General features: G+C 37.3%; 3 protein-coding genes across 4 annotated transcripts; 2 read left to right on the forward strand and 1 right to left on the reverse strand.

The window, feature by feature from the left end:
* Window positions 1-102: 102 nt before the first annotated feature.
* Window positions 103-3,959, forward strand: LOC110427460 (Putative methyltransferase family protein). Its single transcript, XM_021442998.1, has 8 exons — window positions 103-520; window positions 610-683; window positions 791-893; window positions 1,440-1,490; window positions 1,595-1,745; window positions 1,885-2,023; window positions 2,560-2,665; window positions 2,759-3,959. Exons 1-8 carry the CDS (start codon window positions 268-270, stop codon window positions 2,908-2,910), a joined length of 1,029 nt encoding a protein of 342 aa, XP_021298673.1. The 5' UTR covers window positions 103-267; the 3' UTR covers window positions 2,911-3,959.
* A 1,421-nt stretch (window positions 3,960-5,380) lies between these two features.
* LOC110427380 (protein ALTERED PHOSPHATE STARVATION RESPONSE 1-like) lies at window positions 5,381-11,533 on the forward strand. Its single transcript, XM_021442874.2, has 4 exons — window positions 5,381-6,590; window positions 8,466-8,647; window positions 9,979-10,199; window positions 10,567-11,533. The coding sequence occupies exons 1-4, from the start codon at window positions 5,567-5,569 to the stop codon at window positions 11,363-11,365; spliced, it is 2,226 nt and encodes a 741-aa protein (XP_021298549.1). The 5' UTR covers window positions 5,381-5,566; the 3' UTR covers window positions 11,366-11,533.
* Window positions 11,534-12,445: 912 nt separating this feature from the next.
* On the reverse strand, window positions 12,446-16,181 carry LOC110427381 (ras-related protein Rab5-like). 2 transcript variants are annotated; one of them, XM_021442875.2, is made up of 7 exons: window positions 15,928-16,181; window positions 15,258-15,335; window positions 15,000-15,167; window positions 14,232-14,280; window positions 13,570-13,643; window positions 13,139-13,232; window positions 12,446-12,816 (listed from the first exon to the last, which is right to left on the reverse strand). In XM_021442875.2, the coding sequence occupies exons 1-7, from the start codon at window positions 15,964-15,966 to the stop codon at window positions 12,716-12,718; spliced, it is 603 nt and encodes a 200-aa protein (XP_021298550.1). In that variant the 5' UTR covers window positions 15,967-16,181; the 3' UTR covers window positions 12,446-12,715. The 2 variants fall into 2 exon arrangements, with proteins under 2 accessions (XP_021298550.1, XP_021298552.1); XM_021442877.2 differs by having other exon boundaries at window positions 15,924-16,181.

The raw sequence follows: 16,181 nt of genomic DNA on the forward strand, positions 1-16,181 counted from the left end.
TTTATTTAAAAAAATTTTAAATATTCAAAAGAGTTTTAATAAATTAAAAGTTAATTCAAATGCGGCATCTACCATCGGTTTTTTCTCCTTTTAAATCAAAACGCAGAGCTTATCATCGTTTAGGTTTGCCTCTGTTCACCTTCACCGTTTCACTTCCAAATTAAAGTCGGAGTAACATCTTCGTTCTTCAGCTCCTCCACCTCCGCCTTCGCCGCTGTCGCACCTGTCGTCATCATCGGGAAATAAACAGAGCTTGTCTCTAGGCAAATGAAGGGCGGAGATTCAAATAAGGACAAGGAGGAACACCAACAAGTGATGAGCGAGGTCCATCTGGGATGTCCACCTGGCATCTCCGGGCCTCACATTTCCCGCTTCACCATTTCTCTTCCATCTGGTATTCCGAAAGTTGAATCCAGTAGATTCCATGAACTGTTCAAAGAGAAGGAAGAGAAGGAATCTTGTAAGGACCAAGATATTAGCTTTGATGAAGATGGCGATCTTGTTTTACCAAGACGACGCCGTAAGTACCGATTAACTTCAACAACCTCGGAGAAGCTTTTATTTGTCTTTAATTTTGTTTGTTTTTGATTACTTGTGTTTAACTTACAGAGAATTCGCGGCGTTGTTTTACTATGAAAATCCAGCATAATATCACTTCATCCATTCCCAGTGTTGGTTTGCAGGTGATCATTTTATTCTTATGAATTATGATGTTTCAAATTCCATTTTATAAGCCATTTAGTTAGGTAACAAGTAAAGACTTAATTTAGAATCCGTTTTCGCCTTTTAGGTATGGAGAGCCGAACTAGTTTTGTCAGATTTTGTGTTGCATAAGATGTGCACTTCAACGGAGTTCGATGGCATTGTTTCTTTAGAGCTTGGTGCTGGAACAGGTATTTTGATCACCACCTAATATATGCTCTCATGAAGAAAAAATTGTACAATAGTGTTAGATATGCATGGAGAATCTCGTTAAGTTACTATGCCTGTTATCAAAGTTGAGTTTTTACTAGAGGGCATAAACCTTTCAAATTTGCTGACTCCACATTTGGGGAATGCACAATACTTGTGTAGTTGTTGAAATTGCTTAGCATAAAAAAGTTTTACGTTATGTTCTAGATTTGTTAATCTATCCAGCCAAGAAATTTTCAACTGGAATGTGCTTGGTAATTTTGTGATCATATATTAACTCTCTTATGATTGTATTAGTGCATGTGATATTAGTCACTTGCTTAGATTTGTTAATAAATACGATTAACTGAATAAGAAAATTTTCAAATTCGTTCCCTGTACATGGTTTCTTACACGCATCTTTTGGAAAACTGTAGTTGGTGTGTATTGGGGCATGTTGACTATCTAGCTTGAACAATCTAAGACGTCCAACTCTGAAACATTATTGCATCTGGTTTGACAGGAATTCTTCACATTGTCTTTACCAGGTCTGGCAGGAATGTTGCTCGCGCATGCTGCTAAGACTGTGTTCTTAACAGGTAAGGCCTGCTATTATTTATCTACTGAATGTTGCTTTGACTTACTTTAATTACCTGTTGCAGCAGTTTGCTTCAATTACCTAGGTCATTTTTTTTTTTGACAGACCATGGTGATAAAATCCTGGAAAACTGTGTTAAGAATGTTCAACTTAATTCTGGAGCATTCAATTGTCAAGCTGCAGTTCATGTGCGTGAACTTGATTGGGTGCAGCCCTGGCCGCCTAAAGTTGGCTTAGACCTTGTATCTCAAGAAAGGTGATAAATTTGGTTTCATTGTGAGACTGGTTTTATAACCTGAGAAGCATTTGTATTATTTCCATTTATGATTGTGATGTACTTATTTCATAGAGGAGATAAGAATTCAACCCTTTAATCTTTCAGTGGTGGAATCCAGGTATTCCTGGAGCTTGTCAGAACTTGAAGAAGTCCAGAAAGCTTCTCTGCTTTTAGCTGCTGATGTTATTTACAGTGATGATCTGACAGATGCATTATTTGGCATTTTAGACAGATTAATGTCACAAGGCTCAAAAAAGGTATGTTAACGTGGTAGAATATGCACTCACCAGTGCATGGCATAGCTAATAATACCTTAGCAGATTAGTGCTAATGATTGTTCATGGTTGAAAATCTTCTCTGTTATATTTGTTCATGCCACATGATTGAGGTTTTGGATCAACCTCAATGCTAATATTCTTGCAAAGCTGATGATTAAACTTGAGAAAATTCAAAGGAAGATCTTGAACTTGAGAAAGTTTTCACATTTGGCTAAGAGTTATTTATATTGATGTAGTGTTATCCTTCTGATTGAAGTCAGGATGGATGCATAACTAGGTGGATTTTAATTGCTTGTGCATCATGAGGCCACTGGCTGAATCCCTGTTACATGTACATGTTAATATACGATAAATTTGTACCCAGTTTTAATGATTGTGGAATACATTCTATACATGTCTCATTTTTTAAATATATGTTAGTCATCACTCCTTATTCTTTTCTGCTTAGATATTGTTCTTTGAAGTCTCCCTCCTATCATTAGGGCAATCCTCAACTGCATTCCTCTGATTTTTAGGTGTTATACTTGGCATTGGAAAAGCGCTACAACTTCAGTCTTGAAGATCTTGATGTTGTAGCAAATGGTTATTCACATTTCAGGTGTTACTTAAGGGAGGATGATGGTAGGTATCTTACCATGCAAAAATTTATACAATGCCACGAGTTCTGTCTTTTGGGTTTTATCTCATCGTGTGTCTTTGCAATGGCTGATGCAGAATGTGAAGGCCTTGAAAACAGATCCTTGCCTTGTTTTATGGGTAGACGTATTAATGTTGCAGAAATTCCACAATATGTGGGGGAATATGAGAGAGGAAAAGATGTAGAGCTTTGGCAGGTTAGATACAATAAAGGACAGCTACAACCGTGAGTCTTCTAATTCTTTTTATACAAAGCTTCGGCTTATGAAAGTTCTTATGTTTGATGAACAAGGCACTGCTTGATCTCATTTTATGGAAATGTTATAATGTAGCCCAGAGTGCCTTTTACAAATGATTTGTCGTCCAGGTTCTTGGTTCTTTATTTGGTTTCTATCAGTTCTTTGATATGAGGCTTGGTTCAATATACATTCTTAAGGAGTCTGAAGTCAGATTAAGAACAGGAGCATTGCAGGCCTCGAAGTTAAGCTGTGTTTGGTTGTATAAAATTAGGTTTATTTGTAATCAAGTAGAAGGAAGATCTCTGGCTTTTTTGCATTCTCTCTCAAAAAAGTAACTTGAATTCCATTGCCTTTTGGTAGCAAAATAGGATTAGAAAATAGAAATGATAGTTTAGGAACAGAAGTGACAAAGTGGAAATCGAGGGAATATGTCCCATTGCTTTTAGGCAGGAAAGTTGGGAAGAAAGAACTTAAAATATTGGACTCTAAAACAAATGAAAGGTGATTAAAAATGTTTTGTTTGTTTTTTTGGTCTTGTTCCCGTGATCGGACATGTGGAACATTGTCATGTTATGTAGAGGATCAGGCTGTTGCAGTAGGCCCAATTCCATGCTCCCTGATTCTAGGAAGTGTAGCCCATGAATTTTGGGCAAGCCTGAGTAGTTTTATTTAGTATTATGAAAGATGGGCTCTTGCATTTTAGTAATAAATACTATTAAAGTCCATCTACACTTACTTCCTTATGGTGGCCTAGCATGGTTTTATACTAAATATGTTTTGGGCCAAATCAAGATTTCTAAAAGCTTTGTTTGTTCTTCTAATTTTTTGAATTAAAAAAATCTTTTGTTGCAATTCGAAGATTTATAATTTTTAGATTTTCTCAGTGCAACTAAATAATTAAAAAATTCATCATTTTGAAAGTTACATAATACATACAAACAATTATTATGGAAGAAAGGAAACAATAGGAAAAAGGTTGAAACTGATTTTTTTAATGCAAAAGAATAAAAAATAACAAAGTCTATTAATAGATCCATTTTGTTTTTCTCTATGTGAAAATACTATAAGCCCTTAAACTACCCCAAATATTGTCTTGTCTTTTTATTGTTGTCAAATAAGCAAACCCAAATAAATATCTATATTGGCAAAAAAAATGCCACTTGACACATCAATTGTTATATTTCAAATCAGTTGTAAATGATGTTACGTTTTTAGACGAAATCGAATAACTAAAATGATCATGTCTTAACTGAGAAATTCCATCAACCTAGGCATGTGCATAAGATACGATAGGCTTATACGATGGTGAAAGTTACCTAGTACATATAACATATTTTCGCCAACATGAAAATCTATTTAAATATAAGTCATAAGGTAAGGGTTTATATGAATAAAATAAAAACTTAGTTACAAAAAAGGTTTAGAGATTTATATAATATATAAACTTTATTAATTTTTTTCTTTGGTTATTATCAGAAGTATTATTTGATCCATTGTCAAAAGCCTAGAAACGTGAGAAACGCCCAGAAAAACTCAAACTTGAACAGGCCATTAATGATGAGAAGAGAGAAGAGGGGGGCGTTGTGTACAAAACAAGAGAAGAATCAGAGCAAGTGGTAGGTCCCTGGTCCCAACGAAAAGAAAGAAAGCCACTTTCTTTCTGAAACGAACAAAACAAAAACAGGCGAAATGAGTGGAAAAACAATAGTGGTAGAAAGAAAGAAAGACTCCGCATTTTTCTTTTCTTTTCTATTCTCTTCTCTTCTCTTCTCTCATGTGATTCTGAGTCGCAAATTGCAAAACCAAAGCTGTGCCTGTGTCTTGGCTTTGTGCAAGCATATTATGAGGGCAAAGCAAACACTACCGAAGCAACCAACGTGGAACGTTGCGGTCACAAGTGTCGTTAACTAAAGTAACGATTCTCTGACACGATCTCTGTCTTTCACTGTTGCTTTCTTACTCAATCCCACCGCCACGGCCTTTGCTTTTATGAAATCGTAATTATTAGAATACTACGTTTAAAGTTATTTTAAATGCGTATATTTTCTTTATTTAATGTGCTATTCTCTAAAATTTTAAAATAAAATTTCGTATTAATTACAAAATTCTTTTTTTTATATGGTATGCATGCCATATTTAATTGAATTAACTAATCCTAATATCAACCACTTGAAATTTCAACATAAATTCACGAATAAAGCACAAGAAATCAAACAAGTACTTGTAAAGAAATGAAACAATAAGACCCTCCCCCAACCGACCCTTATTTTCTGGTCTCATAATTATTTGATAGTTTATACCCTTATGATCTTTTAACCTTATTATTATTCACCATTAATTATTCTTTTAATTTATTCCATTTGTTGATCCAAGATACTGAAAACGCTGCCCGAGGCCCCACCTCCATTTCTAGTAACTGTCTCCACACTCAGTCCCCATACTCTTGTCCACTAAGCAAAGAGACGACACCGTTTCATCGGCTCCCAGTCCCAGACAAAACCACTTTCTTCTCCCTCACTCCGCCACGCCAGTAAACGCAGCAAAAGCTCTCTCTTCCAACCAAACCACTAAAATAATTCAATTTTTCCATTTTTTTTTTAATTTCCAAATTTTGGTTAATTTTTATTTTGGAAATTCTAGGGGAGAGATGGGTTGTTCGCAATCGAAGATCGAGAACGAAGAGGCGGTTACCCGCTGCAAAGAGCGGAAGCAATTCATGAAAGAAGCTGTTGCGGCGCGAAACGCCTTCGCTGCCGCCCACTCCGCCTATGCCATGTCCTTGAAAAACACCGGCGCCGCCTTAAGCGACTACGCCCACGGCGAGGTCCAGAATCCCAACCTCTCTTCTCACTCTGGGCAGTCGGTGGTGGGGCCGCCGCCGCCGCAACCGCCTTTAGTCGACAAACTCTTTCCTCCACCTCCGCCTCCAGGGAACCTCTCCGGTGATCCGGGGGTTCCGATTCAACGGTCGGCTAGCATGCCTATACAGATGCCGTTGAAGGGGAAGCAAAGGGAAACGTCGACAGGCACGATTTTGGAAGATGAAGAGGAGGATGATGACTTGGAAGGTAGTGATAGGTTGGTGAAGCGAAGATCGGGCCATTATAGGGGAAGTGGGAGTGGTGGTAGGAGTAGGAGGGAAGTGGTGGAGGAAGCGGAGGAGGTGGAAGAAAGGGTGACGTCGACGACGGTGCAGGCGCGGGCAATGCAATCGCAGCCCTCCCAGGATTCGACTTACTATTACTTCTTTCCCACGGAAGATAGTGTTCCTGGGCCAAGTTTAGGGGAGGTGGAAGAAATGGGGGTGGAGAATAGGGAGGTGGAAAGGAAGGTTCTTGAGGAAATCCCGAAGGCAATGGAGGCGGAGGTGGTGGTGGAGGAGAAGAGGAGGGATGAGGAGGTAGTCACGGAGAGGGGACAGAGGACAGCAATGGAGGCGGAGAAGCCGGTAGCGGCTATGGCTGGGGTGGGGAAGGGAACCAAGAAGGTTGGGAAAGTCGGGGTTGGTAGTTCAGGGGAGAAGAGGTTGGTGAAAGAGAGTTTTAATTTGTTGCAGGTATTTGCAGAGCTTGATGATCATTTCCTGAAGGCGTCAGAAAGTGCTCATGAGGTTTCGAAGATGTTGGAGGCTACTAGGTTGCATTATCACTCTAATTTTGCTGATAATCGAGGTAATGGGTTTCACTTTTGAATTATGAAATTGAGCATCAGTACGGAATTTTTAAGATTTGGATTTGGATTGTTGGATCTTTCTTACATAAATGAGTAGAATCCTAGATACTTTTCAGTATGTTTTTAACTGCATAACGTTGGGTATCAGCCTAAAATTTCTGAGATTGGATTTGAATGTTGCTTGGATTTCCAAAGAAGATGAGTGTATTATGGTGATAAGTAAATTTGGGTTTTCATAATCTTGAAAATTTTGAGTTATTAGAGTGAGAAGATTTGGATTCAGGATGGTGATGGATCTTGCATGAATCATAGACCTAGAGGGTTCAGGGTCAGATTTATTCACTGCATATCAGTAGTTTAAACTTTAATCTTTATTGAAAACTTCAATCAATTTTGGTTAAGTGAAACACAATTTGGGTTGGTAGAAGTTTTTGCTTCAGTTTGTAGAGCTCTTGTTTTCATTAAGGGTCCATTTTGAACGCATGAAAATGTTTTCTGGAAATGTTTATCAGCATTTTTCATGTTTGGGAGACGGAAAATGTAAAGTTTATTATAAAATATTTTCAGGTCAATGAGATTAAACCCGTTGACCGAAGGAAATTGTCCTCCGCTCTTGCAGGGCGTAAGGCAATTTCCTGAAACTCACCCTTCCCTCCCCTCCCTTGGCTTTCCTTACCTTGACTTCCTCACCCCGTCTTAACCCAGTTGACCCCATTACGCAACTCTGGCAACCCATGAACGGCGACCAACAGGAGTAACTCCAGCTACCTCTGTATCCTTTATTCCATCCCCAAACTCCAAGATCTTTTACTCCTCTCTGTTTCCTTATTGAAATCAATTCAAGCTCAACTCAAATCTCTATTTTCCCCTTTGAGTGCCAGCCTCTTTTAATTCAGGCTATAACAACTATCAGCCAACTCCTCCTCTACCAAAGTAGGAGCCAGCATGTTTAACCACTACTGAAGGGCCATATCACAATAGCAGCAACGTCCCCGACAAGTTTATGCCATACCCAACTATCTTATTGTGTTGCTCCATCTCTGCTTTTCCCAACCAGAACATGTTCCAACTAAATCTGTATGGGTTTTTTTGCACAACTTGTTATGTTCAGATTTGTTTGGTGTTGAGTTAATTTGTTTGGGGATTCCTTGACTTCATTTATATAAATTTATATGATTAATTTGATGCTCCAATTAGCTTGAGTTGGGTTTTGGATTAGTTTGATGTTCCAATTAATTGTTATTAATTTTGCTTGAATGGAAAAATCGTTGATTTTATACCTAATAGATGATTTATGGGTTTTGTTTAATTTTAAAAATTCATGAAAATCTCTTATGATTATGAAAAATGTTATGATGATTTCTTTGAGGTCAAGATTATAAATTAATAATCCATTTTGATGATAGGTTTTAAAACTTAAACATGATTTTAGTATTATTGATGTTGGTTTAGTTAGTAATGATTTAAGGAACAGAATATTTTTGGTAATTTAGCCAAACGACAGAAAATATTTTCAGTTGTTTATCCAAACAACCGAAAGTATTAGATTTTCCAATAAAATGTTTTAAACAGAAAAAATTTTCCTTCAGCAAGTTATTTTTCAGTTACCAAATAGACCCTAAATAGCTGACATTTTCCAGTTGTGTTATTGTAACTGTTTGTAAAGATATAAATAAACATTTAACTATTAACTGGAGATCAGCTATGCAGGATCTTATAGGTGAAGAATTAACAGTTTGACTAAAAACTTTGTGCTCTTTTTTCTTCCTTCTTTTGATCTGTTCATTTAGAATACATAATGGAACAATTTGATCAGTTTATTCATATAATGTAGCTTAAACAAGTGTTATATTATCTTAATTTATGCTTTGCAGGACATATTGATCACTCTGCAAGAGTGATGCGTGTTATTACTTGGAATCGCTCATTTAGAGGATTAAAATTAGACAATGCGGATAATGTGAAGGATGATTTTGATTCGGAGGAGAATGAGACTCATGCCACTGTGTTGGATAAATTGCTTGCATGGGAAAAAAAACTTTATGATGAAGTGAAGGTATATTAAAGAAGTTCTTTCTCTTCATTCTTCTGCCATTTGTTCTCTTATTCATTTTTTATTTTCTATTGATTGACCACTATTTTGTTGCATATTTTTAATAGTATAAGACATCTGTTTTAAAATGCTCAATGACATGATACCTTCTCCGTGACAAATTAAACCGGCATAATCTTTCAATTCTTTTATAATGCTAATGTTTTTCCTTATTGCATGATTGAACCTTCAAGATAGAAGGGCCTGTATTTGTAGTTACCTCGTCCTGAATAGTTGTTGAATACAAGGTGAGAGACCTTTGAGTTGTGCATAGGTTCTTGCTGGTACTTGCCCTTTGAACAATATTTTAGACTTTTTATCACATCAGCTTGCGATTGCTCTGCTGCAAGTTCCTTTTTTATGGATCATTTGTACACATGCATGCTTGTGTAGACTGGGACCATAAGTAATCTATAACTACACATGAAGCAACAAACTTGTGAGTCATTTTAGGTTTTGTGTAGTTGATGTAGAACTAATTTGTTCCTTGTATGTTGAACCACCCATCTTGTTTAATCTGAAAAATACTTCCAAGTGCCAACTCTCTTGTGGTAGATAACTAGTGGGATGTAGATGTATTCTTCCTGTTCTGAGCACACCATAAATAGAAAAAAGAGGACCACTTGTCATCTGAGTTCAGTAGCTTATATACAAACTCATTATCCAATTAGGCTAGCAGGTCATAGCATCCCAAGGAAATCTCTCCTTTACCTGTCACTCAAGTCCTAAGCCGTGATTATTCTAGAGAACATGATCTATGTTGACATGCTATATTTTGAATAATTAAATTGTGTTGTAGGCATCGCATACTAAAACACTAGTGAGAGGGTAAGAGACTATGAGGTATCATATCCAAGATGTCTATAAAGAGGTCATCTGGAGGGCAAGGCCTTTCTAATTTTATTTTGTTCTGCTAGAAATACCATGTAGCAGCCCTGAATATGGGAAAGAAAATGTTTTTCTGGTGCTTTCTTATGTTCAAGATAGTGTTACTAATCAAATAGATACTAAATTGCTGCTCTATTTAGTTCCTGATGTTCTTTAATGCAATGTCTGTTTTGCTTTTATGAATACACATATCTTCTTCTGTCAATTAGCAATAGGCTTAGCTCCTTGTTTTGGCATGTGCTAATGTCAGATACTGAGTTGGATTGTTTAAAAAGTAATGTTGTTGTTGACGGATAGCAGCACTTCTATTCACCTTTCTAAAGGACTGCAGTTTACGTGCTTTTGTTTGATTTAGTTACAATTAAGCAATTCTTTGATCTTCTTTGGGTTTGATTGTTGATGGATAGGCAGGTGAACTTATGAAGTTTGAATATCAAAGGAAGGTTGCCACTCTAAACAAACTAAAGAAACGAGGTAACTCTGAAGCACTTGAAAAGGCAAAAGCAGCAGTAAGTCATCTACATACTAGATATATTGTCGACATGCAATCCATGGATTCAACAGTTTCAGAGATAAATCGTTTACGAGATGATCAGCTATATCCGAAACTTGTTCAACTTGTTGATGGGTAAGTTGCAGCTTATTTTTAAACTTTATACTAGACTTTCTCAGAAAAAGGCCCATGACTTGATCAAAGAAAAGATCTGAATGGCTCAGTAGTCCATTTGTTTCCTAGCCCATTTCTCTTTTTGTATATATGAGGTAGTAACATTTAATCATACATCTGTATAACCTACACAATCTTTTGCACTTTTGTCCTCTCTTTTTTTTGTAGGAACTTAAATCTTAAATCTTGTGATCAATTTAGCATGTTTGTTTAGTATTGTGTAAAGGTTAAATGTGTCAAAGATGCTTTAACAGACGATGAAGCCATTGAATTTTGTTTTGTTGTTCGAAGCTTGGATGATACGTGCTGTGATGCATGTCAATTGCAGGATGGCGACAATGTGGGAAACCATGAAAGTTCAACATGATTTCCAATCTAGGATTGTGACAGTCCTGAAAAATCTGGACCTCTCTCAATCCCCGAAGGAAACGAGTGAGCACCACCATGAGCGCACCATCCAGCTGTTAGCAATTGTGCAGGATTGGCACATGCAGTTTTGCAAGCTTGTAGACCACCAGAAAGGGTACATAAAAGCCCTGAACAATTGGTTAAGGCTAAATCTTGTTCCCATTGAAAGTAGTCTGAAGGAGAAGGTCTCTTCCCCTCCGAGGGTTGAAACTCCCCCTATTCTAAGGCTCCTCAATGCTTGGCAAAACCAGCTTGAGAAACTTCCAGATGAGATTGCGAGAAGTGCCATTAATAACTTTGGACATGTGATAGATACTATTATGCAGCATCAATTAGATGAAATGAAACTGAAGGAAAAATGCGAGGAATCTAAAAAGGAGCTTCAGAAGAAAGAAAGACAATTTGAAGACTGGTACCATAAGTATATGCAGCGAAGAACACCAGAGGAGTTGGATCCAGAGAGGACAGAAGACAACCCTAACAATGATGCTGTTGCTGAAAGACAGTTTATGGTGGAAGCAGTGAAGAAGAGGTTGGCAGAAGAAGAAGAGGCCTATCAGAGGTTATGCATTCAGGTGAGGGAGAAGTCTATGGTGAATCTTAAAACTCGCTTGCCGGAGCTCTTCAAAGCAATGACAGAGATTGCGAAGGCTTGTTCAAAACTGTATGGAGAGCTAAGGTCCATATCACGCTCAAAGAATCCAAGTCATAGCCCATAGAAGTGGTTGTATGTTTATGTAATTTTCCTTTTATATATAATGTAATTTTATGTGCTTTATATAGATAAACACGTCGAACAGAAAGGTATAGGAAAAAGTCTAAAAGGTATATATGGTCAATACTTTGGTATGATTTTTAATACAATAGATGTCATAAGTTCACTGTTATCTTAAGTGTTACGTTGTGATGAAGTGGATAAGGCCACTTTTTTCTGTCGTTTCAAAACCTTATTTCTCTTCCTTGTTAGGTGGAGAATGAAACGGATTCTTCATTGATCAACAACAAGGCAACTTGGCTCCATGCTAATCCATCAGTCTTGCATTGAAACGGAAATTTTTGATAATAGATTAGCTCCCAGATAGAAGGTGGAGTAGCCTCTTTTGAAATTTAAGTAATCATCCTGCCCTCTGCATGCAATCATGAATTGTTTCCTATTGTCCATCCAGATATAGCGTCTCTGAAACTTTTCTGCCCCAACTGTGGCCCTATCTTGCTTTTCTTCTGTGAGCTTGTCTTCTTGCTCCCTCCTGGCAAGCTTCTGTTGTTCATTTTCCTTCATGCTTCCCGATTTGTATTTGATCTCTTACTCCCCAGTCCCAACCCCTGTTTCCTGCATGCACCCATTGCACCTCTGCAGTCTCTCTCACACAAAGCCACATCCTCAGGGAAGAAGAGAAATTAAAAATTAAAGAAGTGCTCTTCTCCATCAGTTGTTTGGCAGGTAGTTGAATTAATTGGAGACAGCTGTGTCACAAAAGGATTGCGGTTTCAATGTCTGTCTTGGTGGAAATGGTAGGTGGCCGGAGCTGTGCACTAGGCTTGCCGGATGATGGTTGTCTCCTACCTTCATATGATTGTGTTATTGTTTTACTCCTATGTGAAATTTTATCACCTATGTTTGTACTTAACAGCCACCTGTGGAGCGATCACTGATCAATCACCCCCTTCCCCCACCCCCCCTTAAATCAACAACATTAAGCAGGTGAAATTGCATATCATTCCGTGAGGTAAAAAGGAAACTGGCTATGATAGTATTAGCCCTTGTGGTTATTCTTGAAATTTGTAGCCAACAACATGCATAGAAAGAACTTCATAAGAATTTATATAATTAGAAATTTCGAAGCAGTACACCTTGTTCCTGTATTTAGTCAATTACCATAATTTTTGATAGCCTTTGAGCAATCTATTTACAATTATTGTAGTAATTTACAGAAAAAACTCAGAATCAGCTTATCCAGCATTTGAAATAAGTAGCTTACAACTCTGGAAGGAGTGGTCTGGCTCAAAAGTACTCCACAGGGTTGAGATCAATTGGTTATACCAGGACTCTTGAGATGATGGCATGACTTTCAACCTAAGCAACAAAATAGCTTCCCTCTTCTCCCCTGTCTTTCATTGTTTAGATTTATCCCTGATGGCTTTGGAGGGCAAGCTCTTGCCAACCTCTTTGCTGCACATGGAAAAAGTGCAAATTATCAAAGTTTGCAAGTTGTCTGGAGCATAAGGGAAGCAAGCTTGCTCATGCTTAGGTTAGTGTTTCCATGTACGTACAGGAGAATGCCTAACTGACTGAGCACACTATAAATCAACAAGGAACCAGATGCCTAGCGGTTAAAAGTTCTTCCGTTATTACATCAGACAAAATCCATCAATTATTTATTTATGCTGTCTACACAATTTGTATCAGATACAAGATGAAGCTGGTCTCATGCATTGGCCTCAATGAGATGGCTTTGTTTCCATCTACTCTGAACAAGGTGAAAGACAAATACCTATTTCGTAGAACAGCTCATTGACATTCTGTGCACTCTTTGCGGATGTTTCTATGAAAAACATTCCATTTTCTTGAGCAAATTGTTCTCCATCCTGCAAATTAATAAAAGCGAAGGAAAAATGAACTGAAGTGTGTCCTTAGCAAATTCAGATAAAGAATACTATGATTATAAAGGTGATGACTATTATCAAAACAAAGTTATTTTTGATTCTGGGTTCATATAGATAGCGTAAATATAGACAGAGGTCATCTTTGTAGAGCACTATGATGGGAATTTGTTTAGAAAGAATTTCCAGTCACTGAGGTAGTGTATTTAGCCTGGTATGAAAATTGCTAGTTGGATGAGCATCTGAGCATTAAGAACATATGAATATATGTGTGTGTGTGTGTGCTACTCCCAAAATAGAAAGGAAAGCATGTTGAAAATACCTCATTTTCAACCTCTCTCTTAGAGTCCAAGTCTGACTTGTTTGCCACCAGTGCCATCACTAAATTTGGATTTCCTTAGAGATAGTAAGATCACGTTAGGATAATTAGCATTGGATTTATAGCTAAACAATCTCCATAACCAAAAACCATTGCAGGCTTGAATAATATCTATAGAGGTCACGCAGTAGATATAGCATAGATTGAAATCACTATCATAGAGTAAATATATAGACTCAGAAATTTGGAGTCTGTCAGAGTAGATACAATCTGTGCCTTTTAAACTAAAAGATACTTAATCAGCATCAAGCTGTTCAGTTTATGATGGAAAGCAGATAATCATGACGATGCAAACTACATTGTTCTGCTTTGCATATGATATATACAAGTAGAAACCAAATGCAGTTATTGAGGCACTAAAATTAAATCTTACAGCTAAGTCATGTCATACTTGTGCAGCAGAAATAGCAACAGAATCTCAGACTTCCATACCAGTCCCTCGAGAAAAAAGTATATTCAGGAGGGAAAGAAATCTAGTGGCTTCCTTTTTCTTTTTAAGGAGGACCTGGAGGAAATGCACTTAACAACTAGAACTGAATAGAAAGGTATCATCAGTTTATACAATCACATAATTCAGTAAAAATATACAGTTTTGACATTCTCACCTTGCCTTTGCAATTCCTGAACCCATTTCTTTGCTCGTACAAACGTATCCTAAAAAGGGAAAACAAAAACCCAGAGATATGTCACTCAAATATATATTTCAGGAGTCAACAAGATGGCTTTGCAATAATATTCCATTCTATTGAAACGGTCATATAACAATCACTTTCCCAGCAGCCCCAGGCTACCTAAACAGGCCATATACTTAATTTTACATTACACAATAACATATTGCATTGCTTCAGCAACAAGCTTATTCAAGAACTTAGCAAAGAAACGATGCATTCCATTAGAGAGAGAAAGAGAAGAACATTGAGGGTTCTGAAAACAAATATCTTGCCAAGTGCGAGAAATCTGACAGAAAAAAATGGTTGAAGGAAAGGGCAGGCAGGGGAGGAGAGGGGCTTGAGCTTGTTGAATTCGTTTAAAATAAGCGAATAATTTCTCATCACATTCTACATCTTCTAGCTAAAATGATTGATATGTTTCATTTTGGCTACCTTTCCTTGCTGTCAATAGGAAAAATAAGAAGAAACCTAGGACTCACAGTCTCATCAAGTTGCCATGATTGGTTCAATCAAATTCCCATCAGTTGCAACAGATAGTTTTTAATGACTAATGCAGGAAACACTTTTAATTAGCAATGTGGTTGAGAAGAACTTCAATTTGATTTATAGCAGCATTCCTGATATAATCAATATCATTACTTAATCTAACCATGCTATTTTAACAAACTGCATGGAATTGCATAAAAATCAATAAGCAATTACCGTGCTTGAAATGTCATAAACAACAACAGCTGCCGCTGCACCTCGATAATACATAGGAGCTAGACTATGGTATCGTTCTTGTCCCGCTGTATCCCAAATGTCAAACTTTACGGTGGCTTCAGTTACTGATAATATCTGAGTGAAAAAGGCTGCTCCGATTGTTGGCTCCTAAATGTAAACAAAATTTAAGTGCCTTAACTACAATGATACATATTGAGGAGACAAAATATATAGCATAAAGAAGAGAAGAACAAGGACCTGGTGATCAAAAAACTGGCCTTTGACAAATCTTAGTACCAAGCTGGTTTTGCCGGTTCCCATGTCCCCAAGAAGCACCTGCAAGGCAAATCCGTGAAATTTATCTCCTCACTGAGATTCTCCCTGGATATACAATTTGTCGCAGAGATCATTAACCCAAAGAGGTTTTCCATTTATGTCCATGTTAATATTTATGGGTTCAGTGAATGGGTGAATGCACTTCAATGGCCTGGTTCTAAAATTGTAACTTTCAATCTCCATGAAGTATCCCAATTTGCCTCAAAATATAATATTTTGGGAACAAATCTACAAAGTCATGCTTGGTATAGACCATCTTCAGAGGCAATACTACAAAATGCAGCACACTGATAAGGCCTAAGATCATAACCTACTCCAGTCTCCAGTCCAATCTGTCTTAACATTTACAAGCTTACAGCATCATCAAATATCATTCTTTTCAGAATCAATCACTAAAATTCGCATACGCAGCTTATTTGTGCGACTTTCAGGGACTACAAGCAAGGGAAAAACAACAAAGAAACACTACACTCTGGCAAACGAGATCAAGAAGACGTGCGTCTGATCGGCAAGAAAAGAAAAGCCAAAAACAGGTTGACCCCATTATGAAATATAAAAAACAAATAAAAAGAGAAGGGTAAGACATACCCACCAGCTTGGCTTGTATGATCTTGTTACCAGGTCTTGCCATTGTACACTTTAGATCAATTGCAAAAGTTGAGAGATATCAACTTTCCTGGAAAACACATAGAAAGGGAAGGAAAGTTTTAGTCTGAACAGTTGAAAAAAACAAGGAAGCAAAACCATGTATTTTTTTTTAGCAAGAAACATTGGATGAGAACGGTAGGTTAGAGAGTTTGTATTCGTTTGTGTTAATAGTTTGATCAGCAACTTTGACTGGTAGTT

The sequence above is a fragment of the Theobroma umbraticum genome, unplaced genomic scaffold (genome assembly GCF_002168275.2).
Source record: "Theobroma umbraticum cultivar Fairchild unplaced genomic scaffold, ASM216827v3 scaffold_34.0, whole genome shotgun sequence".
Taxonomy (NCBI): domain Eukaryota; kingdom Viridiplantae; phylum Streptophyta; class Magnoliopsida; order Malvales; family Malvaceae; genus Theobroma; species Theobroma umbraticum.

Bases quoted from the DNA above. Each gene is read 5' to 3' on its own strand.
- LOC110427380 (XM_021442874.2), top strand. From the start codon at position 5,567: ATGGGTTGTTCGCAATCGAAGATCGAGAACGAAGAGGCGGTTACCCGC. The intron at 6,591-8,465 runs GTAATGGGTTTC...TATGCTTTGCAG, and splicing joins TAATTTTGCTGATAATCGAG to GACATATTGATCACTCTGCA. The intron at 8,648-9,978 runs GTATATTAAAGA...GTTGATGGATAG, and splicing joins AACTTTATGATGAAGTGAAG to GCAGGTGAACTTATGAAGTT.
- LOC110427460 (XM_021442998.1), top strand. From the start codon at position 268: ATGAAGGGCGGAGATTCAAATAAGGACAAGGAGGAACACCAACAAGTG. The intron at 684-790 runs GTGATCATTTTA...TTCGCCTTTTAG, and splicing joins TTCCCAGTGTTGGTTTGCAG to GTATGGAGAGCCGAACTAGT. The intron at 1,746-1,884 runs GTGATAAATTTG...GGTGGAATCCAG, and splicing joins GACCTTGTATCTCAAGAAAG to GTATTCCTGGAGCTTGTCAG.
- LOC110427381 (XM_021442875.2), bottom strand. From the start codon at position 15,966: ATGGCAAGACCTGGTAACAAGATCATACAAGCCAAGCTG. The intron at 14,281-14,999 runs GTAATTGCTTAT...TTCCCTTTTTAG, and splicing joins TTTATGACATTTCAAGCACG to GATACGTTTGTACGAGCAAA. The intron at 13,644-14,231 runs GTGAGAATGTCA...ACTATCTCTAAG, and splicing joins TCAGGAATTGCAAAGGCAAG to GAAATCCAAATTTAGTGATG.